Genomic DNA, 27972 nt, shown 5'->3' with positions numbered 1-27972 from the left:
AAACACTATTTCCTCTGGACAGAAAATATTCCATCAGAATATTTTTTCTCTTTTTTTAATGTTTAACAATCTTTAATTCAAATGTAAAAGTTCAATACAAGCCATTTGTAGGGCTTGGGATTTGTTGTTCTTTTAAAAACAAGAATAGGGGAAATTTGACAAAATGATCTTTCCACTTTTTTGAAAAACTTTCAAGGATAGACCATAGGGCCATAAAAGATCCATTAACCAAACCTACTTTCTCCCCCTACCAAGTCTTACACCCATTCCATAATCTTAATACATATTCCTGAATGAAGATTTACAGTTAAGCTTTGCTTACTAACCATTTAAAAATACTTAACACTAGCTTGCTTCCTATAATGCCAAACAATTGTGAACTACTTCAAATCTGCATTTCTTCTTTTTAAAACAAGGGGGGCAGTTACTTGTAGAGAGCAATACTTAGCCTCCACGTATATTTCCCAGAAATGGCATATGCCTGCCATTCAAAAGCCTCAACACTCTCTTGCTTTCAAAGTGGAATACCTAGCGGAATGTGCATAGAAGCATGAATGGCAAAGTTGAAGATCAGTATTATAACTATTTTTCAGAATATTTTCTCTTTGTATCAGTTCAGTGCCTCTGGTGGCAAGCTCATTTAATTTTTCGACTTAAAATAAGTGTAAGTGTACTCAAGTCAGAAAAATGCATGCACTTTAATGTAGTTGGTGGTGGCTGACCCTACCTCGGTGTCATAAGACTGCTTAGTCTAGAAAAGTGAACAGCCCAAGGGGACAGATGGCTGAGCTGGATTCCTTCTGTGGCTGTGGGCCAGAGGCCTCCGTGGAAAGCTTCAGAACATTCTGTTGTTCTCAAACATCCCCCTGGATTCACCAATGACATAGTTCAGATCAGGAGACAGGAGGCCAATGTATTTACTGTATAGCTCTCCTTACTCCTAGGCTGTATTCCTCTGTGATCACAGTTCTTACTGGGCAACCACTTCTCTTGCCAGGTTCTGGTAATGATTCCCTCTCCTTTTCCCCTATGGTCTTGGAGTGGTAACTCCCAGGAACTACATTTTTCCTTGTTCAATCACTTTCTCTCTCCCATACCTTTGTAACTAGGATCATTTTAGACTCTCTTCTTTATCGCTTTAAGAAAATGTTAATGTGATTCTGCAATCTGTATACGGGGTAAAAATGGGAGTTCATAACCCACTTGAATCAAAGTGTGAAATATGATATGTCAAGAACTATGTAATGTTTTGAACAACCAACAATAAAAAAAGAAAATGTTAATACCCATAACTTAAAACTTTATGATTTTAATCATATGGTGCAATAGTGTTAAGGACATTCATATTGTTATGCATCCAATCTCCAGAGCTCTTTTTATGTTGCCAATATAAGACTCTATACTTTTTAAACAAAATCTCTCCACTCTACTCTCTCCTAGACCCTGGCAAACACAATTCTACTTTCTGTCTCTATAACTGTGATGACTCAAGGACCTCATATAAGTGAGATCATACAATATTTTGTCTTTGTGTGACCTTCTATTTCACTTAGCATAAATGTCCTCAAGGTTCATGTATGTTGTGGCATGTGTCTGAATTTCCTTCCTTTTCAAGGAAGTTTTCATTATCCCTCTGACAGGGTCACGTGCTGAGCTCCTGACTGACACAAGCAGGATGTATTAAGGTATAACAGATGAGAGAAGTTCTGGTCACCTGTGCTCTACATCTAGGTAGTTCAGACCAAAATAAAATTATATCCAGGCAAGACACATTTTTGAGGATTTGGAATATTTAAAAAATAAACACCTAGTATAAACTTCTTAGGAGGAGCTATGGACTTTCTTACAATCTATGCTTATTAATATTCACAAAGAGAATAGAAATACTTTTTTTTCCTGATGATTCAGAGATTGACCAACTCAAAAACAAGGGTTTTTTTGTAGATGATCTCTTAAGGATTCTCCCAGGTTTTGGTTCTTTGTTTACTCTGGGGTTGATTATTATATAGTACATAAATAGAGGACTTGACTCAGAAATGCTCAACTATGTCTGAGGAATCAGGACAACCTTCCTGCCCAACTCTTGCTAGTTGAATAAGTTTATATAAAATAAATTCTATGTTGGCTGATTCAGGAGGAAAAGGAAAAGGAGGGAATAAGCTGGAGGAGAGATAGTGCTGTAGAAGGAGAAATGAGAGAGAAGTAGTGGTTTAGAGGGCAGTCTTCACAAGTTTACTTAGAATTTCTAATCATGGAAAGAAAATAATAATGAAAATGATAACACTAAAATAGATTTGCTTGGCATGTGGAGTGATATTGAGATAAAAGTTCACCATGAGGGGGTAAAAACATTCCAAAATAAAAACATATACTTTTACTGAAGCAAATTCAGCTTAAAATATTACTGTGTGTATTCATTAGAACAAAAGGTTCTTCTTTGATTTTGACATAAATAGAAACAGTACTTTAGAAAGACTACACTGAGATTTCAAATAGCTTTTAAATAGGCTCATTATCAATATGTTTAAGAACTTTAAAAATGAGTCCTAAACATTTAATTGAAATGCTTAGGTACTTAGATTGAGTGATGTCTACTTCTACAAATTGAAGCATGCAATATGTTTTGAATGATTGTTAATTTATGCTGAGGTAACAAATGTGTAATATAACTAAAATCTATGTTCATAGAAGATAAGGAAATCCCTTCCAGCTATTTCTTTAACAAACAGCAGGATGCAATTTTCACCCTTCTTCCCTGGAGCCAAATATGACTTTGGATGCTTGTGAAAGCATTTGCTGTTAATTTCTGAAAATCAATAATTAGCATTTAACACCACACAATAAAAATAACACCAAGAGGAGAAAAAAAGCACTGCTCACATAAATGACATACATTTGACTTTGATTAGCTGCATTATTTATGCTTTTGTAGGGAACGATTGATGGCCACAGACTAGCTAAGGGCTGCAGTAATTATGAGGAGAAAAGATAAACCTAAATTAAAGATTTATTAAGTAATCAAAATTAAATGTGTGTCATTAATTTCCTTGATACTAATTTCTGTATTGAAACTTTGTCAAATCTTTTTCCAACAAACCTTATTGCTCTGGATGAGAGACATGTTACAAATGCTTGCAAATCTATACCCTTATTAGTTTTAGGGCTCATGATAAGTCTTCTTGCCTCCAAAATGATCTTTTAGCTTTATGAAACACCTAATGTGTATTTATATTCCAATAATTAAAACGTACGGCCATTCTTTCTACTTTAATATGGCTTTTGAATTTGTTAAAAAATTCAGGTCAGTAAAAGTTCCTTCCGGTAATGATAGAAGGAAAATGAAGATGGTTTTAGCCATTTTGTTGCTCATTTGATGCAATCATTTCTCAAATAGCTGCCCAGGAGAAGAAACTTGAACAGCTCATTTGAAGACAATTAGGCCTTGTGGCACTTGGAAGTGAACAACATTGTGTTATGACTCATTCAGGCAGATCCAGGGGGTAGTTGATATCCTTTGTCATAACAAAGAAAGAAGTCAGAAATGGGGCAAGGACAGGGAATATGAATTCACAGAAAAAAATAAGCAATGACTGCAGAGGCCATCAATGTTGTCACTACGAATACTTTCATTTATATCATCATGATGAAAAGTGTGTTAATTTTTTTCCTGATACATTTTATGAGTTCATCTTCCTTGGGAAAGCTAGCCTTGCAGCTCTTTTGGCTAAAGACATATTTGTCAGGTTGATTCTTGACAGCCCTATCATGTCAGTTCTCTGTAGTAGCAAGAAATTCTTCTGCAAGAAAACAAAGGAAAACTGAAGTGATCTACTGTACTTCCTATGGGCATATTTTCACCACAGTGTATCCAAATGGATGCTTTGTAATCCCTGTCAGATTGAAGTGAGAGATAAAGGAAAAAAATATCTAAGACAACCAAGGAACCAGTAACAGGAAATTAGACAAAAGGCCTCATAGTTTTATAACTGTTGGTAATATTTAATATTTTTAAATGCAAATAGATAAATGTGTGTGTCTATAAATAAACATTGCATGTCTCATATGTTCTAACAGCTGTCAGCAACACAGTACTTTAAGATAGGCTTAAGTTCATACCTTTTGTTGTCAAAGAGAAGTCATTTGAATCGTTTTCAATTTGGTGATATCTACTACAGGTATGATGACAAGTTTTGTGACAAGCTCAGAAGTTAGTATCTTGTGAATAATTTGTCTGGTGTGAGCTTACAGCTTCTGTTGGAATATTAACTCCATTTTTCTCTCTTCCTAAATTGATACAACTGTAGTATCAGTGCAGCAGTTATGCTAGTTCACTTGATAATGCGAAGACTAATCTCCTTGAAAGAAAAACTTTAAAAATATAAATAATCATAAGTGAAAAAAATGCTAATACAAATTTAGATCAAGAGAAAGAAAGAGTTACTGGCAACAAGAGGTCTGCAATTAGGGGCCCTTTTATAGAATTTTGGGAGACACTGCTGAAAAGAAATTTTAAAAGTATGATTTTCTCTTTTAACTAAATGATAAGGCACAAATTAATTGATTTTACCTCTTGCTATTATAAATCTCTTTAAATTAAATTGATGGTTTTGGAATTATATAGAGAGAAATTATTAAAACAAATTAAAATAAAAGATACTTTATTTAATTATGCTCTTAGGTAAAAAGCAATGCCTGTGTTTTGCTTTATAGTTTATAAAGTATTTTCTCATATTTTTTCTTCTGTGAATTAAGTTTTGTTTCTTCCATATTTTTTTAGGTGAGAGAATTAAGGAACCTACAAATTAAGTGACTGGCTTAATGCCAATTAAATACTAATGGTGGGCTGTAATACAAGTTATAAGTGGATTCCCACTTTCTACCCTTTTTTTGGTCTCCTGCATACATATCATTGTTTGAGGCAGAGAGGCTTGTATCATTATGTCTGATAGTAAATGTGATAATTTCTTTAAAAATTTTAGAATGAAATATTTTAAAAAATTATTTTTATAGTTGTAGATGGACAGAATGTTTTATTTTATTCATTTTTATGTGGTGCTTAAGGATTGAACCCAGGGCCTCACACATGGTAGGCAAGCACTCTGCCACTGAGCTATAGCCCCAGCCCATGAAATATTTTTCACTCATTATAAAAGCATACTAAAAAATTTCATGGAATTCATATAATTAATAATCTCTGCTGCAAACTAATTACTAAGCATGAAACAATACTATGGAGCCTTTGTAATCCTCAAAGACTGATAGAACTATGTTTTTTTTCTGAGAGAAATTTGAACAAATGATTAACAAAGTGGTTAATAAAATTCCTTAAAAATCACCTCAATTTTTTCCTATAATTACTGAAAATTTTAATGTGTTGAAATTTTTAACACATTCAAAAACACAGGAAAAAGAGAAAGAAAAACACAGAGTTTACATTAGTGAAAAGGAAATAATATATTAGGCTTCCCTTAATATTTAAGAATTGTTTCAGAAGTAAGTCGAAGGATGGTTACCTCTCAAATTAGTAAGTTTTAGTATGTGTAGTTAATTTTAATTTCTTATGAAGTAATGAGACTAAAGAAAAACTGATTCCAGAATCAGCTGAGCTCACCTAAGTTCTGGTTCTGATGCTATGAAGCTCTGTGTCCTTGGGAAAAATATTTAATAAGAGTATCAGGCTACATTAGCATTTTAAACTAGGGAAGTATGTAAACTTTCTGAAGAGATTTTTTCCCCCCCAAATAAACTTGCTTGAAGCCTCTCCCTGGATGTTATGACATATCCATGGAATGGGGAGGATACAGTGGATGGCAGGTTAGATGGGGCTAGATGGGGATGTCATGCGTGTTCAAAAATGGCAGAGGGGGCAGGACTGGGGAGGCAGATGTGATGAGTTGAAATTGGGTGAGAAGTTTAGGTGGGTTCATTATACTATTCTCTCTACTTTTGTAAGGAAAACAAGAAACTTTCCAACTGAGTCAAATATACCTTTGGTAGGGCAGTGTTTCTAAAACTTGAATATCTCCAACAAGTCACCTATGGATCACATCAAATTCATGCTCTGAGTTAGAAGGTCAGGGAAACCCGAGCTTTTGATCTGAAGTTCTATCAAGTTCCCAGCTGATGCTGATACTGCTGGCTCTGGACCACAATCAAGTAGCAAGGAGTCAGAAAACCGCGTGACTTGATGATTTCAGGATCCATTTTTTTTTTTCCCAACACAGATCACACATGGAGTTTCTCGGCCATCATTTAGTTAATACAAATATAAAGCAACTCACAACTTTTTATTAATATATTAAAAAAGAAAAGAATATTCATTATCATGATTGAAAAGCACTGCCAAATAGTCAGTTGAGCTCATGTATAAAAAAATGTCTAGAAGATTATGATGTAAACCAAGTCTAAAGGCAATTTAAATAATATCTGCTATCCACTAGATCTAGTGTTTACATATTAAGAAAAGCTTTGTACCAGAACTGTACTGTCATGTTTCTGCCCAGAGGCTGTCATGATAAAGTTTATTATCAATTACTGCTTTACAAGTATAAAATAAGTTAAGCTGTCATAATTTTCCCAGCCAGAAATCCTAAACTGTCAAAAGAATGTCAATTTTTAATCTGACATAGAGAAGAAAATTATCTGTTATTCTGACCTCTAATTTCTTGACATTTTAATGCCATAATTGCTGTGGTTAGTGCTGCTTCATGATTTCACCTGTCAAGGAAGAATGAATCAATAACCTTAAGCCATTTCTCAAGTTTTACCACTAACTTCAAAGCTCAAAGTTATGAGTTAATTATAGAATATTTTTAAAAATATGTAGATATTCCTATGTTAATTAGTTCTATTTTAAAGTCAGTTTTTAATTTGAGCATGGGGAAAAAAAGTCTCCCTTAGGATAGCTAGAGTTTAATATAACTAGCCTTCCTTTGGTTTTATTTTTGTGGTACTCTTCATATTTTAAAAATATGAAGATAACCATTATAAATAAAAGGACTGTAATGAGCTCAATAAAAACATTAACTTATTATCATTATTTTTTTGCATGTGTGATGCTGGGTTAACACAAAGGTTAACATTCTGAACTACTTTTTTTATTAAGAATTTTTTAATTTGTTCTAATTAGTTATATATGACAGTAGAATGCATTTTGATACATCATACATAAATGGAGTATAACTTCTCATTCTTCCGGTTGTTCATGATGTATAATTACACTGATGGTGTAATTATATGCGTACATAGAGTAATAATGTCCTGATTCACTCTACTATATTTTATTCCCAGGCTTAAGCAGGGTCATTTTATAAAAGGGTTTGATCACATGCAGGGCTCTGATTCTTTCAGTAAGGCCTGAGCACAAAGCATAAGGTCAGCTACAAAGCATAGGTGTGAAGTCTGTTAATCAACAGAATTCACCAAGAGAGCCGGAAGCAGTACAAACCCTGGAGTCAAATGGACTGGGTACAAAACACAGTTTTGCCACTTACTACTGACCACTTGGGTGCATTTTCTAAACTTCAGTTTCCTCATCCATAAAATGGGAATGCCAATACTAATTTCACATGGATAATTATATAAATCATCCAAGTTTGGGGATATGCTAATATTGCCAGCTATTTCTATTGGAAAGGCTAAGCTTAAAAAAGAAGGTAAGAAATAATGCACACATGGTGGGAGATAGAGGAATTGTGAGGGAGAGAATCACTTTGGTCTCAGACGATCAGGGAAGATGTCCAGGAAAAAATGGCACTTAGGAAGAGGTGTAAACTCCCTCTTATGAGGCTGAATAGGAAATTTCCATTCATCACTATTGTTTTTGGGCTTCATGATGAAACATCCTTGTCAGTGATTCTTAAACTTTCTTTGAGTCATGGCCCTCCCTAAGAGTTTAGTGAAAAATATCAAAGGAAATTCTCCCCAGAAAATGCTGCTGACAGTTAAAATAAAGGGGGCCCGGTTATGAAGCCTAAGCAACATATTCAAAGGTCTTAGCTAAGGACACACAATGCTTAGACATTAGGATGCTAATGAAGCCCTTTGTCACTTGGCCCAGCCTCCTGCTTCAGATGAACAAACATCAAGTTCCTCTTCCATTGCATCTAGTCTCAGAAAACACAACCACATCCACCCTGATGTGCAAACTCAGAACCTACTAGTCACCCTGGAAACTCCCTCTTCTTCAGTCCCCCTCCATATCCAGCCTGCCACTAAATCTTGTCCACTTTAATTATGGATCCTTACATCCATCTCCACCTCCTCTTCCAACTTGCGATCTTCTTCTGTCAGGACAGCTTCCCTTGTATCCTGTCACTCTCACAGGTGTTCCCAGCTCCCTCCAATCTGGCCTCACCGCAGCAGGCCAAAAGAACTTTTAAAACTGATCATATTGAACCATCTCATACCACTTCTCTCTCTTCCACAGCTTTCCAAGTAACCATGTTCTAATTAGTTAGCTAATATTAATATCAATGGGAATGTATTAGAAGAAGTAATGATGGGGAGTGGGAGAGAAGAAATTAACTCATATTCCTTAAAGTCATTTAATCTTTTATGTCTACACCATATTAAATGGTCCCTATTGGTTTTGAGGAGATGAAGTATCTTCTTAAGCATTCTTGAGTTGACACAAGCTCGGCAGGTACTTGGACCTGTTATGGCTGGGAAAAGAAGGTAATAATATCCCAAGTGTGTGCTCCCTCACATCTAGTGTTCTAAGAGCTGTCTAGGTGAGGGATATGACAGAGGGACTCATAGGGCAAGAACACACATACCATAGTATAATTCTGAGAATCTCTTTAATGGAACCTTAGTGTCTGATAATTATATACTCAGAAGGAAAATGCTGGAAGGAGAAAGTGTCTTGGACTGAGGCACTACAGCTGATACTAGATGATTTGTATCACTAAGAGGTAGTAAGCAGGCATAACATAACTGTTCAGACATCTATGAAATAAATAAACATGTGGTTGAACCATTCCTACCCAATGGAAAAACTTAAAAGTATACATTTCATGTAATGTCTCATTAGGAAGTCCTGCAGATTGATGGTTAAGGCCTATGAATAGTTAGATTTTTCCACTGTGGAAAGCAATGGCGATACTTTATAGAAGCAGATATTTTTATAAGACTTAAATAACATATACGATAGTCATATAAAATCTCAGTTCTAATTCCAATTTCTTTCTATTCTTTCATTTCCTTTTTGCCCTCATTTAAATATGAAAAATCTGCTATTTTTTCTGTCAGTTTTAATGCTGCTTTATATTTTTATCATATTCAAGATGTGCAATATATCTGTATTTTGCCTAACAGGATTAACTTGCAACTTTCTTATTAAGGAGAGAACTTATAGGAGAAAATGATGTAATAAAATACAGAGAACCAAAAATGTCTATGATGTTTAAAAGTCAAAAACCAATTTGGACTTGGTCTTGGAATATATGAATAAGCTATTTCAACTATTTTCTGATTCTAAAAGGTGTTGGTTCTAAATGAATAATTCAGTTTGTAAGAAATACATTTATCTATATACACATACACACAGGTAAGTATTAAACAAATATATATAGTTAAAATAATAATTAAACTAAAATTATCTTCCACTAACTAATCTGCAGTTTACACATGACTGGGGTTACTAAGTTCGGTGTGTAGAGAAAATTCCCTATTTCACCACCCAGTTTCATAATACCTAGCTTCTCTCTCATTCAATCATCCCCTAGCCCTAATCCCATTTCCTGTGCATAAAATACAGTACAATAGTGCCTCTAATAACATCCTTGCAATGTGTTCTCAGAATATTCTGCCCTAAGGGTCCAATGATCTATGATCATAAGGCTCTTCCTTTCCCTTCCCTCTTCTATGCTTGCAGCCATACAAATGAAGTCATTTTAGTTTTATAGAGGTATATAGGAAATAACTATATGGATGCAAATTATTTTAGTAGGGCTTCATTTCCCACGTCTACATGTTTTCTACCTCTAACAACACCAAAAAATAATCCCTACACATTCCACTGGTTGGAGATGTAGAAAGGATGACTTGTTTTGCATACAGCAGATGGTGGATATTGGTAGGATGCAGAATTGGGATATCACTTCCTTGTAGAAACACTTATGTAGCAGCTGTTTTATCTCCACTCTTTCTACCTATCTGAAATCAGTTCATTCAAAGTGGAAGTGATTTAAATAATATTTTCCATGAATATTTTCACTAAAAATACTTATACACTACAAGTGTATACTTATATTATACACTTCCCAACTGTTTTCTATAAACATTTTAGGTTGAGAACATACAGGAATGAAAATCTAAAAATGCATCTATTTCATTGATATGTTTCTTTAAATGTTCTGTCTAGAAAATTGCAATTTTACTTTGATTTAAAAAAAACCCACACTAGCAGGTTATTTTATTATGAACTGCCCATATTTACATATTCAAGCACATCACATGCATTAATAACAAACACACTTGATGCAGTAAGCATTTGTTCTTGTTTGTTTGTTTTTTGGTATTGGGGATTGAACCCAGGGTGCTCAACACTGAGCAACATCCCCAGCCATTTTTTTATATTTTATTTTGAGATAGGGTCTCATTAAGTTTTTTAGTGCCTTGCTAAATTGCTGAGGCTGGCTTTGAACTTGAAATCCTCCTGCCTTCGCCTCCCCAGTGCTGGGATTACAGGCGTGCACCACCTTGCCTGGCTTGCAGTAGACACTTTAATGAAGATTCTGAAGTAAAATAAAATAAGGGTATGAGTGCAGTAAAAATGTATGCAAATCAAAGAAAGAAAATATGCTAGTTGAATTTCTTGTTTTTGACATATATCCATTTTTCTACTTTTGATAAGAACCTGAAATCTATGTGTAGTAAAGAGTTGAAAAGAAATTAACAGAGAAAAATATGCAAAATCAAATTTGTGCTTGAGAGATGCCAGAAATTTCCAGAAAATTTTGGGACTTGACACCTACCTCCCTGAGCACAGGATCAGTGATACTATCCAGGTTCACAGAGCCTTCATAGGTCAGGTAGTGAAAAACGTTGAGAGCACGGACTGCTTCTGGTCCTCGCTGTTTGTAGCCAAATATCAGGTCGATCCACTGATGGAGTTGGCAAGAAACAAATTCACTTTCCAGGGCCTGAAATGAGTCAAGAAAGAAATGACAGACAGCCCAAATTTAGCAAAATTTTAGATTTTTCTTTCTGTGAAATATTCTGTACAAATAAGAAGCATATTCTCTTTATTTTCCTCTATTGATTTATATACATTTGATCTTCAATTCACAGAAATGGCAAAATAGCAACTTTAATAAGACATAGGCCTAAATGGAAATTTTCTCTTTTTAAAATGTGTAACTTTCTCTTGGCTTCATTATGTATTCAATATGAATTTTTAACATTAAATAGATTTCTTACAAACCTACTTATGTATAAAAGAAAAATAATTTGAAATAGTGTTTTTAATGCCATTTTACAATTGCATTTCTAATTTTAAGCATTAGTTTGAAATTAAGCAATTTTATAAGAAACTTTAATATACACTTATTTTCCTGTCTGAAGTCCCCCAATTACCTTTAAGATACCTAGAAAGGACCTTCCTTCTGCTGTGAATTAATTCAGTTATTGTAGAGTCTGGGAATCACTGGGCAGTTTGGGATATTTGCCAGCTAGGGAGAAAAATGTAAACTACTAAGAGTCAATGACCATGCTGAACTTCTAGAAAGAGCCAGGGGTGAGGGGGTTGGTAGGGGGAGAAAAACACTTTTATTTCATTAAAAACCTCTGGAGGTGTCCTTGGGGATCCTGACAGAGTGTCTTTTTCAGACCTGTGACATGAGCAGATGCATAGCTTACTATGTCTCTCACTTTACTGAGTTCAATCATCAACTTCTTATTGATTTAAAGAAGACACAGATTTCAACAAAAAAGTGTACATCTAGATTCCAAATTTCAGATATGTTTGGCCATATAAAACAATTTTCTGAATTACAGCTGTCACTAAATATGTGAATGAAGTTATTCTCTGGTAGCATGTCCCTGAAACCAATTTGGAATTCACTTAATTCATGATTTCTTAAATTAAGCTTTTCAAAATTGTATCCGATTTTTAAAATATGTTAAATATTCTGAGTAGTACTTTTCATTTTTTTCTTGTGATCACATTAACTGGCAATTTATTCTCTTCAACCCCTTTCCTGATTCACTTCTTTAAAAATTTCAGGATAGTATTTTATTTATAACAATTATTGAGGATGTTTCTCATTCAAAAATATAAATAATTAGATTTTTATGAAAGGATAGGATTTCCTTAGTAAAATTAAACAGACTTTCTATATATCTCATGGATCTTTAATTAACAGTTCAGACTAGAACTAGGAAATGAGACAAAAATACATCAGAGAAGATGTTAGTTAAAATTCTGTATTGGTTATGTTTATAATAGCAGTTTGGTCAATTTGTATAAATTATTTGTAAAATTCAGTGAAATGAGTCAATTAAGAAAAGAATTCTTGATTATTAGTAATATTTTCAGGGCCTAATGCAATAAGTGAATGATAAAAAAATATGTATTTTTCATTAGTGAGTCATTATTACCCAAATACATTCACATGGATTGAGAACAGTTGTAGAATTATTATTTAAAGGAAGATTTTAACCAACATGAGTGGCTAAGCAGCAAGCATTTGAAGTCAATCTCATAAGTAAAGGCCACCAAAGAAAGGTTTGATAAAATTTATCATTTTGTTACAGAAACACCATTATACATATTATAAAATGCCTAATGCAATCATGAAAGGCAGAGGGAACGACTTTTCACTAAAAAAATTTTGGATTTTTAAAATGTGTTTATTCCCTTTTATCTCAATTCCCTACTTTCATTTTTATCCTCCGCACAGGCAACAACCATAACAACCATTAACCTGTTCAGTGTTTCTCCTCCTGTTTGCATGTGCTCATATAAAGTATTACTTACTCTTTGTGCTCACGTGTTTTTGATCTATAGACATGGTATAGGATTACAAATTTCATTTTTCCCTCTCTTTGCTCATTTATCATTGCTTTTATGAATTCCTATACCATTATGCGTGCAGCGAGTCACAAAACACCCCCAACAATGAGCATCAGGCTGCTTCCAACTCCTGATGACACAAGGCTGTGATCAATGCCTTATTTGAAGCTTTTAGAACCTCTGTTAGTATTTTCTTGGAGCTTATACACTGAATTATTACTGGTATATTACCACAATGGGTGTGCCCCTACTCCATCTCCCCAACTGCTCTGCAAAATGACTGCCCTGTTCCTACTTGCTCTGCAGCCTATGAAGTTTCTGCATGTCCACATTCACAATGACTCTTGGTATTAACCAGGTTTCTAATTTTGGCTGATGTAATAGATACAAAATATTATCTCATTGTTCCTCTAATTACTAACAAATTTGACATCATTTTAATATGCTTGTGGATTTTCTGAGTTTTCTCTTCTACACATTTTCTGTTCATTACCTTTGGCCCATTTTTAAAGTGGAGATTTCTGTCTTTATGATGTCAATTTGCAAGGTTGGTTTTTTTTTTTGTATATTTTAGGTAATAGTCCCTTACTGATTTAAAACATTTCAAATGCATTTTCTATGTGTCAAATGTTTATTAACTATCCATATTCTTTGCTGAATAGAAATTCCTAATTTGAAATAATTACATTATTTAAAAAATGTCATACTCTAAGGGTTTGTTTTGATGTTACAAGGTTAGATTTCCATCAGTCAGGTTTATTTTTATGGTTTTATTATTCACATTTTAGTCTTTGATCCACCTAAACTCTACTTTGATTCATGTATGGTATTAAAAAAGCACCCAGTATAATTCTGTTACAGTGAGTCACTTTTTCTAATACCATCTATCAAATACACATTCCTTTCTTCAGAGATGTGTGGTATCATCTTTAGTGTATATGTTTGAAATGATGATCCCAAACTAATATTCACAGATAATATGATAATCTATCTCATAAAAGCTCAGTTCTATCCATCCATCCTTCCCTTCCTCCCTCCCTCATTGCTTCTTTTCTTTTACTCTTCTATGTATTTAAATTTATTTTTTAGTTATAGTTGGACACAGAATCTTTATTTTATTTTTATATGGTGCCGAGGATTGAACTCAGGGCCTTGCACATGCTAGGCGAGTGCTCTGCCACTGAGACACAATCCCAGCCCCTCTTCTATGTATTTTTTACTCTATCTAGATGTGTGTATGTTCAGTTTTCTATATTCATTTCATATCTTAATTATTTTTATTTCTTATATATCATAATAGCTAGGACATTTTATTCTTCCTTTTCCAGGATTAACTAGGCTATTCATGGGCCTTATTCTTTCCTATAACTTTAATAATCAAGTGTATAGATATATCAAAATAATTTTGTTGGTGTGCCAACCAATTAATAAATTAAGTTGGGAATACTGAGATTAAGTTTCCCCATCCAAGGTCCCAATATGTCTTTACTTTTATATATATAAATCCCTAAACCCTATAGTAGAGTTAAAAATTGAAAGTTTCTCAAGAAAATTTGATTATTGTTCTTTTTAGTTTATTTTCAGATAGTTGATAAATTTTTATTTATTCTTAAATATTTATCTTTAAGGTATAGTTGGACACAATACCTTTATTTATTTTTATGTGGTGCTGAGGATTGAACCCAGGGTCTAGCATGTGCTAGGCGAGTATTCTACCACTGAGCTACAACTCCAGCCCCAAATTTTGATTTATTTTAAAAATTATATTTTACACTTGGTTACTGATAATGTAGAAAAAATGCTACTGATTTCCATAAGTTGAATTTATTTCTGGAAACTGTTATTGCTTATGTTTATAACTTTAGTTTTTCTTCTAGAATTGTTTTAAATCTCAGCAACTATTTATAATAGCAATGGTGATATGGGATAGCCTTGTCTTTTTCTTGATCTTAAGGTTAAAACGTATTTAGTTCTGATGCAAACACACACACACACACACACACACACACACACTCTCTCTCTCTCTCTCTCTTTTTATATACTGATGCTATTTTACTTAGAATTTGCATTATGGCAATACATGAAGTAGATTTCATTTCTTTTTTTCTCCTTTTAACTACTTTTGGAATCAAGATCCCACTAATCTCATGAAATAAGTTGGATGGCTTCCTATGTTTTGTGGAACAACTTACATAAGAAACGAATTTATTTTCTCTTGAAAATTTGTTACAATTCACCTAAAAATAATGTGACCATTGAATTTCTGGTGGTATGGAAAAATTTTATGAAATTTACTTAGGCTTATAAGTCTCATTGTTGACAATTTAATATTTTACTCAGTTGTTATTCAACTCAAGTTTTAAAACTAATTGGTTCATATATGTTCATAATAATCTTTAACTAAACTTAACAATATTACATCTGCAGTAATTTACCCTATTCTATTTCAAACATTAGAGAGACAGCATGGTAATAGTTGCAGTTAAATAATTTTGCATGTTTTTTCCTCTGTGGTTATAAAATTAATTAAGAAAGAAACAAGGAGGTAGGAGGCTAAACAGATAAAGTTACAGATTCTATGTCTTGCTATTTTAAAAAAGAAAATTCAGTTTAGAATATTTAAAAGCTAAATCTAGTTCAAAGCTAAATGCATATCTAAAAATTGAATATTAACTATCACATAATTGAAGCACAATCACCCACCTAAAGCTAAAGCAGCACACTAGGGCTCTTTACTGCAGTATAAATAGTACTAATCTATTACTAAATACATGACATCGGCTTGTTTGTTCATTTTAGTACTGTGTTTTCAGGAATGAACCCACTCTGGACTTTGAAATGAGAGATTTTAGTACTATACCAACTGTAAAAAATATAAAGAAATACTTGATTACTAAGCTATTAGTGTTATAATAGTCTTAATAGCTTTCTTTACCATCTACTTGCGTATCTAAAGGCAAAAGCAATTGCTTTAAGCCCAGATAAACCAATTCCCAATCCATAACTCTACCCTGGGGATCTGGGAGGAAGGAAATAAAGAGATACTAAAACCAGGGAGGATATCTCTTAGATGGATAATACTTACCTAATTCTAATTTCCATTTTGTCCCCTGGGGATTAGTTGGTAGAGAATTTTTTCTCTAATAGGTTTGGGAAAAAGCCTCTCTGAAACTTATAAAAAGGAAAATAGGCTACTGATTAACTGTGAGGACAGAATATTACTCCTGAATTCTTTTATTTAATACAGTTGAATTCCGACCTCTTATACACTAGGGCAATCTTTTATCTTATAATCTCAAAATTCTGCTCTTGGTAAAAAATGATTCTCTAAATAGAGTTGCATATATTCAAGGTGAAAATCAAGAAATCATGTTTCCACTGCTATGTGTCTATGAGGAAATAAACTGTAGGGACACCTGGGGGAAGAGGATTTCAAATACAAGAAACAGCCATCCTTCCATCCACTCATCCATTCACCCAACATGAAAATGGCAGTGCCATTCGGTGCCAGGCAGTGCTGTAGATCCTGAGAATAATGTGATATGCTGGACAAAACCTCTGATCTCTGGGAGCACAGTTCATTATAATTCAAATAAGCTAGGTGAATTTCTCCTGTGCCAAATTACTGATCACCTACCATGTGTCAGACATTTGCCTTAGAGGATGTACACATAAATAAACATTCCAAAGTTCCCAAAGAGATCAGTCTACTGGGGGTAAGCATATTTCATTCTCTCTTCCTTCTGCTTAGAACTTCTGCCAAAGTGCTAAGTTGATAACAGGCACTGACCTTCTACACCCTCACTCTACCAGAACTTGCCAAAGCGTGGTGTGTCTACCTCTGCTGTGCTAAACTTGCCAATGCACACTCATCTCCCACTCTTTACCTTGCCTCTGTAAAATGAGAGAGATCTGAAGGGGAAGTCACTGGTAGGAAGTCACAGAGGAAGACTTGTAAGCTTGGACTGTACAATGAATGACTTTCTTATGTCCTTTGCTGCTACCATCAGACCTAACAATACCTTCTCACAGATTCTGAGTCTACCCCTGTGCCTTGACCATTCATTCCCAACACTGCAGCCAAAGCTATCCTTTCAAAACAAAGGTATGATCATGTCACTCTTCTCTTCAAACACTGTGATGACTCTTCACTTTACTCAGGGTAAAAAGGTGAAGTGCTTATGATGGCCATGATGGCCTTCAAGTCATGCGATAAGCCCCTGTTATTGTGCTATGTGCCCATTTGCTCACTGCACCCTGACCCACTGGCCTCCTTGTCAACCACATTCCTACCACAGGGACTTGGCTCTAGCTGTTCCCTCTGCCTGCAGTGTTCTCTCCCCAACAGAGTCAGTTGGCTCACTCCCTCACCTTCTTCAGGTCTTTGCTCAAATCTCATCTTCAAAGGAAGCAATGCTGCCTCTGTCCCCATATTCCTGATCCCTTTATCGTGCAGTACTTCTTTTTAACCATAGCATTGGTCACTTTCTTTCTTTCCTTTTTCTTTTTGGTACCGGAGATTCAGTCCAGAGGCACTCAACCACTGAGCCACATCCCAGCCCTTTTTATTTTGAAACAGGGTCTCACTAAGTTGATTAGGGCCTTGCTAAGTTGCTTAGGCTGGCTTTGGATTTGTGATCCTCCTGCCTCAGCCTCCCTAGATGCTTGGATTTAGGCATATGCCAGGCTCATTGATCACTTTCTAAGGCACTAGACATTTTAGTTATTTATTTATTGTTTATTGTATCTCTTGATTGAAACTAAACTGAGTGTGGGCAGGTTTCCTGGTCTGTTCACTGATGTATTGCAAACATGAAAAAGGGTGCCTGGAACACTCAATAGTTACCTGTTGAATCGTAAAAATAATATCAGTGTTCTTTTTTAAACAAGGTGGGCTTTTTAAAACAGTAGAATATATTCCAAATTTCAAAATTTTATCTACGGCAAAAAACTTTTTCTTTGAAATATAAAAATTTCATGAAGTACATAATACTTAGAGCAAAAACACTGAGAATCAGTTTTCTTGCCTCAATACTCTGTGCATGTGCTGCAGTCTGTAAACACTTTGCACTTGGCCTAACGGCAAGTGCTGGGCCGAAGGCTGAATAAGATTATCAGTGCACATCCATGAGAGGCCTTTTGCTAAAACAAATTTTAAAAAGGGTAGATTATGATTGATGAACCCAGCATTAGGATAATGTTATCTGAGATATTTTCTATTTCGGTCCTTTGTCAGGAGGTCAGATTATAATCATGTTAGAACTGAACACAATGCTTTATTAATGTTTCATGAGTAAGTCAGTGGTAATCAGTCTATCTTTGTGTGGATAAATTAAACCAATTCTTGATGTATAAACTCATTGCATTTAGAAGTTATTAAAATAAATATAGTATACTAAAAGTGACCATATCACTTTTCTGGGTTTTTTAATGAGACCACATTTTCAATTTCATAGCTTCTCAATGAAACAAAAATTCTTCTTATGTATTTATAAAGCATAAATAATTCCAACCAACTATATATGTTACTGTCTATAACTTCAACAACAACATTAACAATGACAATGGATTAAAAGAAATGCATCATTAAAAAAATCAAAATACTGTTTCATTGCTTAAAACAAGGAAGTAAAATCAGTTTACAGACAAGCAGTGGCTGCTACTAACAATGTATCAAATACCTGTTTGATTTGCAGCACAGTATAATGAAGCTGAGCATTTAATAATCAATGATACCATCCCTTTCATAATATTATTTTGTCTTCTTTGCCTTGGATTTCTTAATGACAGCTTAAAAGAAGGAGGAGGAAATGCTCATGGATACAGAATACTAATCCACACAAAGAGATAAAGGCTTTTTACTACTGTGAATGTCATTTCTTTGGGATATATGACATTTTCATTTTATACTTTAGGCTCATTACAAAGAACTCCTTCAAATAACTGAAGATAATCCCAGTCCAAATTATAAATATACTAGAGCAAATTTTCTCTAAACCTATTCATGAGAACTAAATCCTATATGAACTACCCAGTCAGTATAAAGTTGGAAACTTTTAATGTTATAAAACAATATTAAAAAATGGTGGTTGTATTCATGAAATCTATTAAGAAGTGTTAAGTGCTTCTATATTTTATACTAGTGTCTAGGCTTTGTATATTATAGAAATACACATAAAATATATATCACTTCAGCAAAAATTAAAAATATGTAGATCACTGGTTAGATTTACTAGTTTTAACACAGATGTCTGACACAGTTTCTGCACGAGATCAGTATAACCATACCATCATAGGGTGAGAAAACTGATCACGAGCTAGAGCAGAGGAAAATGAAAAGATACTCTGAAGGAGAATGTGGAGTTGGAGAAAAAGCAGTAAAGTAACACTGAGGAGCAGCTGCAGAGACACAGCACGTCTGATGTGACATCTTCTCATATCTCTACGCTTGAAACTGTTCCTAGAGGCAGCACTTTGGGTTTTCTCTTTTGCTGTAATTCCAAACAAACAATGACTACCTTACTGGCTGCTAGTACATGTGGGAGTTTCCCTTTCTGTTCTGTAGGATCCCTTCAAGTAAGATCTAAGAGAAGAACACAGAAAGAAGAAACACTTCTCAAGTACCCATTAAGTGCTAGGCACTTCCTGCAGATGATTCATTTAACCTGGTACTGCTTCTGGGTGATGGAGAGAGCAAATACTGAGGGAGTTAAATATTTATTGACACAACTTACACAAATATTTATTTTGTATAAAGTCTTCCACTCCATGTAGTAAAGATTACTTCACAAGTCTTTCCAGATTTCACTAATAACAGGAATTTGGTTTAGGACAGAGAAGAACCTCATGCTCTGCTTCTTCCATTTCTTCATGAATAAAAGTTGGAACTCATTACTCATAATAAAAATGCATTATTTATTTTAAAAAATACTTTATAATTTTCAGATATTAGCAAGCTCCTATCTAAATTGCTGAGGCTGGCTTTGAACTTGTGATCCTTCTGCCTCAGCCTCTGGAACCTTTGGGAGTACAGGCATGTGCCATTGTGCCTGCACCATCTCTAATAATTTAGTCAGTTGTGAAACTTAATTCTTTTGAATATGTGAGAACAAACCTTGAAGTGACTGTAACTTCTCCCAGTCATATGTTGTCCTTACAGTTGCTAGTACATTTAGGATGCCTGACTTGAGAAATAGGCATGTTTAGGAAACTATATAGCAAGGCTTATGTTTGAGAAGCATGTCATTTTGCTTTGCTTAAAATCTGCTCAGCAGTACTTCAGCTGTTAAAAAGATAAGATACGCAGGTACGAAGTATAACATGAGTCAGTTCTTGAATTGGTAATGTTAGTATCAGGACTAAATTGTTCTATTTGATTTACTTACAATTGAAGTACCTGCAGCAATTATAAATAAAAATAATTTGTTACTCAAATTTTATGTACATGATTTTACTCTATTAAAGTAGGAGGGAAAAACTATTGAAAGCTTAAACTGTCTTAATGGTGTTATATCATTTCTTAGGATGTTCCTTTTGACAAATAATCTATTAATTCTCTTATTAAAATCCAAATGATATGAAACTGTTTGGTGGGAATCAGGTGTTTTAAAGGGATTTTGATGAACCTATGTGGTGCTCATATGAGTAATGAGATAGGCAGAGAGCCATTAATGAAAACCAAATTGTAAGTCTGGGTCACAATTAGGTGTTTGGAACACATCCATGCCCACAGATGGTTTGCAAATGCCAAACAGGTTCTATTCCAAAGTTCCCTTATAACTTGGTGATTGAAACACGTATTGTAGTAGAAATGGTATTATTCAAATGGATTGGTTTTCAGGTCAATCTATAAAGCTGTTAAGTAATTGAAAATGCAGGTGAAGTTTTAAAAGCTACATGTGGGTCTGGGGAATGCTGCATTCACAGTTGCAATCTGCAATGCCAGGAGCAGCCAGCTAGAAGGCATCTGGGTTCAGACCATCCACCAGCCACTTTGGCTTTCTGGGCTTCAGCCTCCTCATTCAAGTAAAAGGTCCCTTTCAGCTGTAAAATCCTATGATTCCTCCATTTGTAAAAGTCAAGGAAACACCCCTCCTCTCACACTTTTCACTCACTAAACTAGAAGCCAAGATTTTCCTAGCTGTGAAAGGAAATCTAACAGTGTGAAGCTAGCAGATGACAAAGGTAAAAATGGGGGCCACTTTCAGGTGAGAAGAGCCCCAGGTATTGGACCATGCTATTGGTCTAGGGCCACTTCCCACTCACCTCTCTTTTCTTCCATTCACCCCATGGAACTAGCTTCTGGCTTCCTTCCCTTCTCTTTCGCCCTCTATCTCTACAGCTACTCTGGCCACTACTTATTTCTCCTGGAGATAGTATATAAAAACATTGCTGCTTTGCTAAGTAGATGGAATGTGGTAAGTTAAATTACCTCACTGGGTTTCAGGTTATATTTTCCTCAGAAGGTTTTTTTGAGGATGATAATAATGATGCACCAATGTTCTGGCACAGTGTCTGGCAAAGAATTAAAAATCAAAAATGGCCTAGCAATAAGCACTATTGTCATTATTTTATCTTGGTTAACCTTTATGTTGAGATGACTTGAGACAACCACTGTGGTATGACATAAAGTGACTAAGATTAAGGTGTCCATCCTGATTTGCAGCAGTTGTCAGCAGCAAGTCTTGGATTGAGGGAAATAGAAAAACAATTGTCAGCAGCTGCGCCAAGGAGAAGAGTACCCTAGGCAGCCAGCTGGTTGTAGGTAAGAAGAGGTGTAAGCTGCATACTGTCTATAGAAACATTTCATTTACTAAAGGCAGGGTTTTGTCACTTCATCTTTCAGTACTTAAGTCCCAAATCTGGAATCCATCAGACAACGGTCAAATGAAACCCAGGTAGAAGCTAGAGTCACTTTCTAGCAGAGTTAAAAAGTTTACATTTCCTCCAGGGCCTTGCTCAGCACTTGACTGATTCTTCATCATAAAGAACTGATAAGTAGAGTTATTTGGTTTTATAGCTTGGAAGAGCTCATAAGCAGCAAACTATAACCAGTATGTTGTTAAATGGAGCTACGGGGATACTGACAATCTGAAAAAGAAAAATAGATCTGAAGTTCTATCACTTTATAAAATAATAATAGGTATTTAGGATAATAAAGTTGATTTAAGAGAAGAATTCAGTTTTATCCATTATCTATGAGGGTAAGGAACCAGGTGATCAACTTTAGAAAGATAATCATAATATTGCTTCAAAAATATCTCACTTGGGGCTAGGGTTGTAGCTCAGTGGTAGAGTGCTTGCCTAGCACATGTGAGGCACTGGCTTCAATCCTCAGCACTACATAAAATTAAATCAATTTTAAGAAGTTATTTAAAAAATCTCACTTATAGAAAACCCAGAAACATCATTTATTTGGCAATTTTATATAGTTGGATTGCATTCACATCCAACATTCTAGTTCAATGAAACATTGTAATTTTTTCTACAGATATAGTCAAGAATGTATGGTCTTTCTTATTTAATTTATGCCAATACTAATTTTATAATGGTTTATCATCCATAATAATTAATAACTGTTTCTACATTAAAAAATCTGTGTATGCTGCTGCCCTGGGGCTTGGTTTGTAGAAAGCATGACTGCCTTTTCTATTTCAATTAGGTTTATCAGTAATAAAATTATTAATTCTGTGAGCACATAAACTTCTTTGATTAATGAAGAACACAGGTTGTGTCTATAATAAATCACTTCTTATTGCTTTATTAAGATATATCTAAAATGTTCTAGCATCTAATTAAAACATGAAGATGCTCAACATCATTGTCATTAGAGAAATGTAAATTAAAATTGTAATAAGATATTATTTCATGTCCACCAGAATGGCTGTAATAAAAATATTTAGGTAATAACAAGTGATGGTGAGAATATAGATGAACTAGAATGGTCATACACTGTACATGGGCATGTAAAGTAATAGTCACTTTGGAAAACACTTTGGTGGTTTCCTAAACAGTTAAATGTACTACATGAGTCAGCTATTCCATTCCATTCCATATACACCAAATAAATGAAAACCTGTATTCATACAGAAACTTTTATGTGAATGTTCATAGCAGCATTAATCATAATAGCTCCAATGAGGAAACAACTCAAATGTTCCTCTACTAATGAATGAATTAACAATATGTGATATTCCCTACAATGAAATACTATTCCACAAAAAGTAGAACAAAGAACTGATACATGATATAAGATGGATGGGTCTCAAAGACTATGCTCAGTGAAAGAAGCCAAACCAAAAGGAAGACATTGTCTGGTTCTTTTTGTATGAAATATCCACAGTAGATTACTGGTTGCTTGCAGTTGGAGTTGGGTGTGAGATTGCTTTGGGGTGATGGGATACTGTAGGCTGTGGTGATAGTCTTACATCTCTACAAAATTACTGAAAGTAATTAAATTGTATATTGAAAACAAGTGAATTTTGTGATATGAATGCTATCTTTATACAGTTGTTAAAAATATCCTGACATGGGCTGGGGATGTGGCTCAAGTGGTAGCGTGCTTGCCTGGCATGTGCGCGGCGCTGGGTTTGATCCTCAGCACCACATACAAATAAAGATGTTGTGTCCACCGAAAACTGAAAAATAAATATTAAAAAATTCTCTCTCTCTATCTCTAAAAAAATCCTGACATCATAATACAACAGCAAGAGAATGACTGTTACTTTTATCAGCAATTTGTTCCTTTTTGTTGCTAGCTCATGCTCCATTACATGGCTGTCCCACAGTTTGTTTATTCATTTACCAGGTGGGGAACATCTAAGTAGATTTTGGGTTCTGATGAAAATGAATAAGCCACTATAAACTTTCATCCACTTTTTAGAAATAGTAAATTTTCATTTTCTCTTCTCTTGGGGCAATACTGAGTAGAGGGATTGTGGGTTATATGGTAAGTATTTTTTACAAGAAACTATCAAACTGTTTTCTGCCAGCAAGGTCTGTGTGTCTCTATTGCTGTGCATCTTCACCAGTGCTTGCAATGTCAAGTGCTTTTTTTTTTTTAAGCCATGGTAATATGTAGTGGTATCTCACTGTGATTTTAATTTGATTAACTGATTTTATTTTTGGATTAGTTTTTGATATGGCATATCCTTTCATGTGCTTATCTGTCCTTTGTACATCCTTTTGTTAAAGATATTTTGCCCTCCTTTTATAAAAACTATTTTTTTCTAATGATTATTTTCTTTTTGATTTTATATATAATAAATGCTTTTCATATATGTTAGATTTAGTCTTTTATTGGATGTGTTTTTAAAAATATTTTCCTAGTCTCTGGTATATCTTTCAATGCTTTTAAGTAGCATTATACAAAGAAAAACATTTTAATAAAGTCCATTTATCAATGTTTTCATTTATGACTTATATTTTCTTGTCATATCTAAGACATCTTTGCCTAAGGATGTACAAGGTCACAAAGACTATCTCCTCTGTGTTTTCTTCTAGAAGTTTTATAGACTTAGGTTTTATATTTAGGTCCAATGATCCATTTTGAGTTAATTTTTTTATACGTAGTGAGGGAAGGTCAAAGGTATCCATCCCTTTTTTACATACAGATATGCAGCTTTTCCAGGACTGGTTGCTGAATGTCAATTTTGCCTTAAAGCCTTGATTTGCTATTTTTATTATTCAAGTAAATTAATGAATAGATTAAAAAGCGGAGAAGAAAGTGAGCTATAGGCATAGAGGATGATGAGGAGGATTCATTCATTTTGACTGATTTGGACCAAACTGTTCTATATACTGACACATATGAGATTATTACCAACATGAGTCATTCATTCACTCAATGTTACAGTTTGGATCTGGACTATCCAACAAAAACTCACATGTTGAAAGCTTGGTCCCCAGTGCAGAAATATTTGGAGGCGGAGCTTTTAGACAATAATTGGGTCATGAGGCATCTGATTTCACCACTGATCAAAAGGATTCAATAGCTGAATGGAGGAAGTAAGACAGTTGGAGGAAGGCTAAACTATTCTGGGATACTAGTGTAAGTCCTAAAAAGGTTTATCATGTCTCCTAACCCTTTTTCCTTCTCTCTGTTGCTTAGCTGGCAAAAACTGTGAGCAGTTTTCCTCTGCTATGCCATCCTGACATGGTGTTCTGTCTCACCTTAAGCCCAGAGGGATGCAACTGGCCACCATTGACTGACTCCTATGAAATGGTGAGCCAAACTAAATCTTCCCTTCTCTAAGTTGTTCCTGTCAAGTATTTGATCACAGAGACAAAAGCTGACTTGCACACTCAGCAAATGTTTACTAATCAACTGTTATGTAAAACAAGCACAATTCTGGGCTCTGGAGTTCTGGGATCTAGGGTTGAATTGGTAGATATGGTACCCTTACATGGATATTATATCAAATATTTAAGTATGAAAGGATAATGTGGTAGCATATGACCAACTCTAATAGAAAATAGAGATTTTTAGAAGTATGAGTTACTGAAGTATAAATCCTTCATATTAAACATATAAATTGAAGCAATAATCTATTGTTCAAGCAGACAGTGTGAAATAACTCCAAATATCTGAAAGTGCCAATTTACAGATTGAGAAGTGAGAGGGAATATACATAAAATTTATGCAATACATGAGATTACCTCAAAATGGGGAGACCAAACTGTAGATATGGTACTTTTAAAGACGGGGCTATTTATATCAGCAACAATTTTGTAAAATAAAGTATATTAAAAGTAGAATATTTCTTAGATACAGAAAATAGAGCTTCAAAATAGAAAAATATGACCAACAATAAAGTACAAAAAATGTGATATAATGTTGGAGAAGGGGGCGGAGAATACATATGTATAATTCTGTTAATGTAAAATGTCCAGAAAAGGCATAGAGATTGAAAGAAAATAGAGATAGAAAGTAGATTAGTGGTTGCTTAGGGCTGCCTGAGGGGATGAGGAAGTTAGAGAGAACAGGGTGAGATGCTAACAGATCTGAAGTTTCTTTATGGAGTGATTAAAATGCTCTAAAATTGCTGTGGTAAGGGTTGTACAACTCTGTGAATGGGTTAAAATCCATTGATTTTTTTCGGTGGGTAAATTATATAGCATGTGAATTATTTCAATAAAGCACTTACAAAAAGGGATTAAGGCATATGTGAGTCCCATTATAATATGTTAAATGTATTTCAATTCTGAATCAAAATAAACTATAAAACAAAATAAAATGGATTTATGAGATAGTTGGAAAAACTTGGGAGTGAAACAGGATTAAAGACATATTTTAGGTCATTGGTTTTACTGGTATAATTCCTCAAATGACCATGAATAATAGTACAGGAGAGAGGGTGTTTTTTAAGTGGCTCGTTTCCATGTACCATAACCACACTGGGTAAAAATATATTGAAATCTATAAAATTTCCACATGCAAACATTCTATTTACACATTTCTTATTTGAACACCCAGACATCTGTCATACAGAGTAAAAAGAATGTTTATGAGATGGGTGTTCTCTTACAGCCAAGCATATTACATCATAAGGTATGTGTTTCACAGCTTAAATTTCCTATATATAAATATGTTCCAAATGTAATTTTTCTTGTTTTAAATATTTTTACATGTGAGAAAATGTACGGGTATGCTGGCTACAGTAGATGAAAATGAGGAATGGGCATGTATTTTAAGGACTCTGTAATATGTAATATTAGTCAACAGATGTTCATCTGATTGTACTCTCCTAAGGGAGTAAATATAACTGAATTGCCATTCCTTGATTAGTTCTCATGAAAGGAAATCCACTCAACAACAAAGAACACTGTCAGAAGACCACAGTAATATGTTTGCTTGCTTGATTTTTTTTAAAATTCTAATCTTAAATTTTAGATGTTAAGTGGCAATCTGTAATAGTTACAAACAAAACTATGGAATATTTTAACTTCCTGATGATTGCTCAAACAAAACCCAAACCTCTTACCATCCTGTTGATCCGTACAAAGTCTTCAGGTTTTTTTGCCCAAGGGGGAAGATCAACATCATTTACCACTACTTCATCTTCTCTGACACCAAGATTATATCCATTACTGTTGACAAACATTTCTGGTAGGTAGTAGAACTCTGGAATTAGTTCCTGCCAGGATTAAAAAATGTAGCATATTAAACCATTGTATACAAATCAGTTTAAGAAATCTATTACCTTATCACTTACTAACTATAAATGGAATTAAATACTTTCTTTACGTAATGGCAAGATTTTAGTCCTTATAGTCTTCATTTTATTTAAGAGTCTGAGAATATTAAACATTTCTCTTGAATAATTTTTGATTATAATGTGCAATATTTTATAATATCACCCATTTTCAATTTTATTTTGTCACAAATTAATTAAGAGAAACAGGCATATAAATTAATAATGGTTCATAAGACATTAGTGAACAAATATGTAAAGCTACATTGACCAATGTAGGTACTTAAACAACTTTTAAGTCTTAATGAATTATTCCCAAGTTAAAAGAATCACACAATATTTTCTACTTTTTAATTTTTTTAAACCACAATGGTAATTACTAGACAGGATGTTTATAAGGAGATTCATAGCTTTATTTTTTGACTTGACCAAATTCTTTCTTTTCTCTTTTCTTTTCTTTCTTTCTGCAGTGCTGGGGATGAAACCCAAGGTTCTTGCACATACTAGGCAAATGCTTTGCCACTGAGCTATACCCTAACCCCAAATAAAGTAGTTACTCATACATATCACTGAAGGTAGTGAGGAGATGATATGTAATATTGTAATCAGTTTTAAAGATTTAGTGTATGCCATTGGAATGTAGGTTATTAAAAATTGGATACAAAGATAACTTATGTGTGGTACATTATATCTAAATGAGGTTTTATGTTACCTTATACAAAATCTGATATAGAAAAAACATGATTCTAAGACCCTAAAATT

The 27972-nt window shown here is 34.2% G+C and overlaps 1 protein-coding gene across 1 annotated transcript in view; it reads right to left on the bottom strand.

Moving 5' to 3' along the window:
- Window positions 1-27972, bottom strand: part of Nbea (neurobeachin) — a 620123-nt gene that overhangs the window by 29794 nt on the left and 562357 nt on the right. Inside the window, exons 47-48 of the mRNA XM_077795156.1 lie at window positions 27001-27153; window positions 10980-11147 (exon numbers count right to left, since the gene is read on the bottom strand). Coding sequence (XP_077651282.1) covers window positions 10980-11147; window positions 27001-27153 — 321 coding nt within the window. The remainder of the gene's footprint in view (window positions 1-10979; window positions 11148-27000; window positions 27154-27972) is intronic.

The sequence above is a fragment of the Urocitellus parryii genome, chromosome 2 (genome assembly GCF_045843805.1).
Source record: "Urocitellus parryii isolate mUroPar1 chromosome 2, mUroPar1.hap1, whole genome shotgun sequence".
NCBI lineage: Eukaryota > Metazoa > Chordata > Mammalia > Rodentia > Sciuridae > Urocitellus > Urocitellus parryii.
Note: the sequence above shows the minus strand (reverse complement) of the source record. Positions and strands in the feature narration are given on the sequence as shown.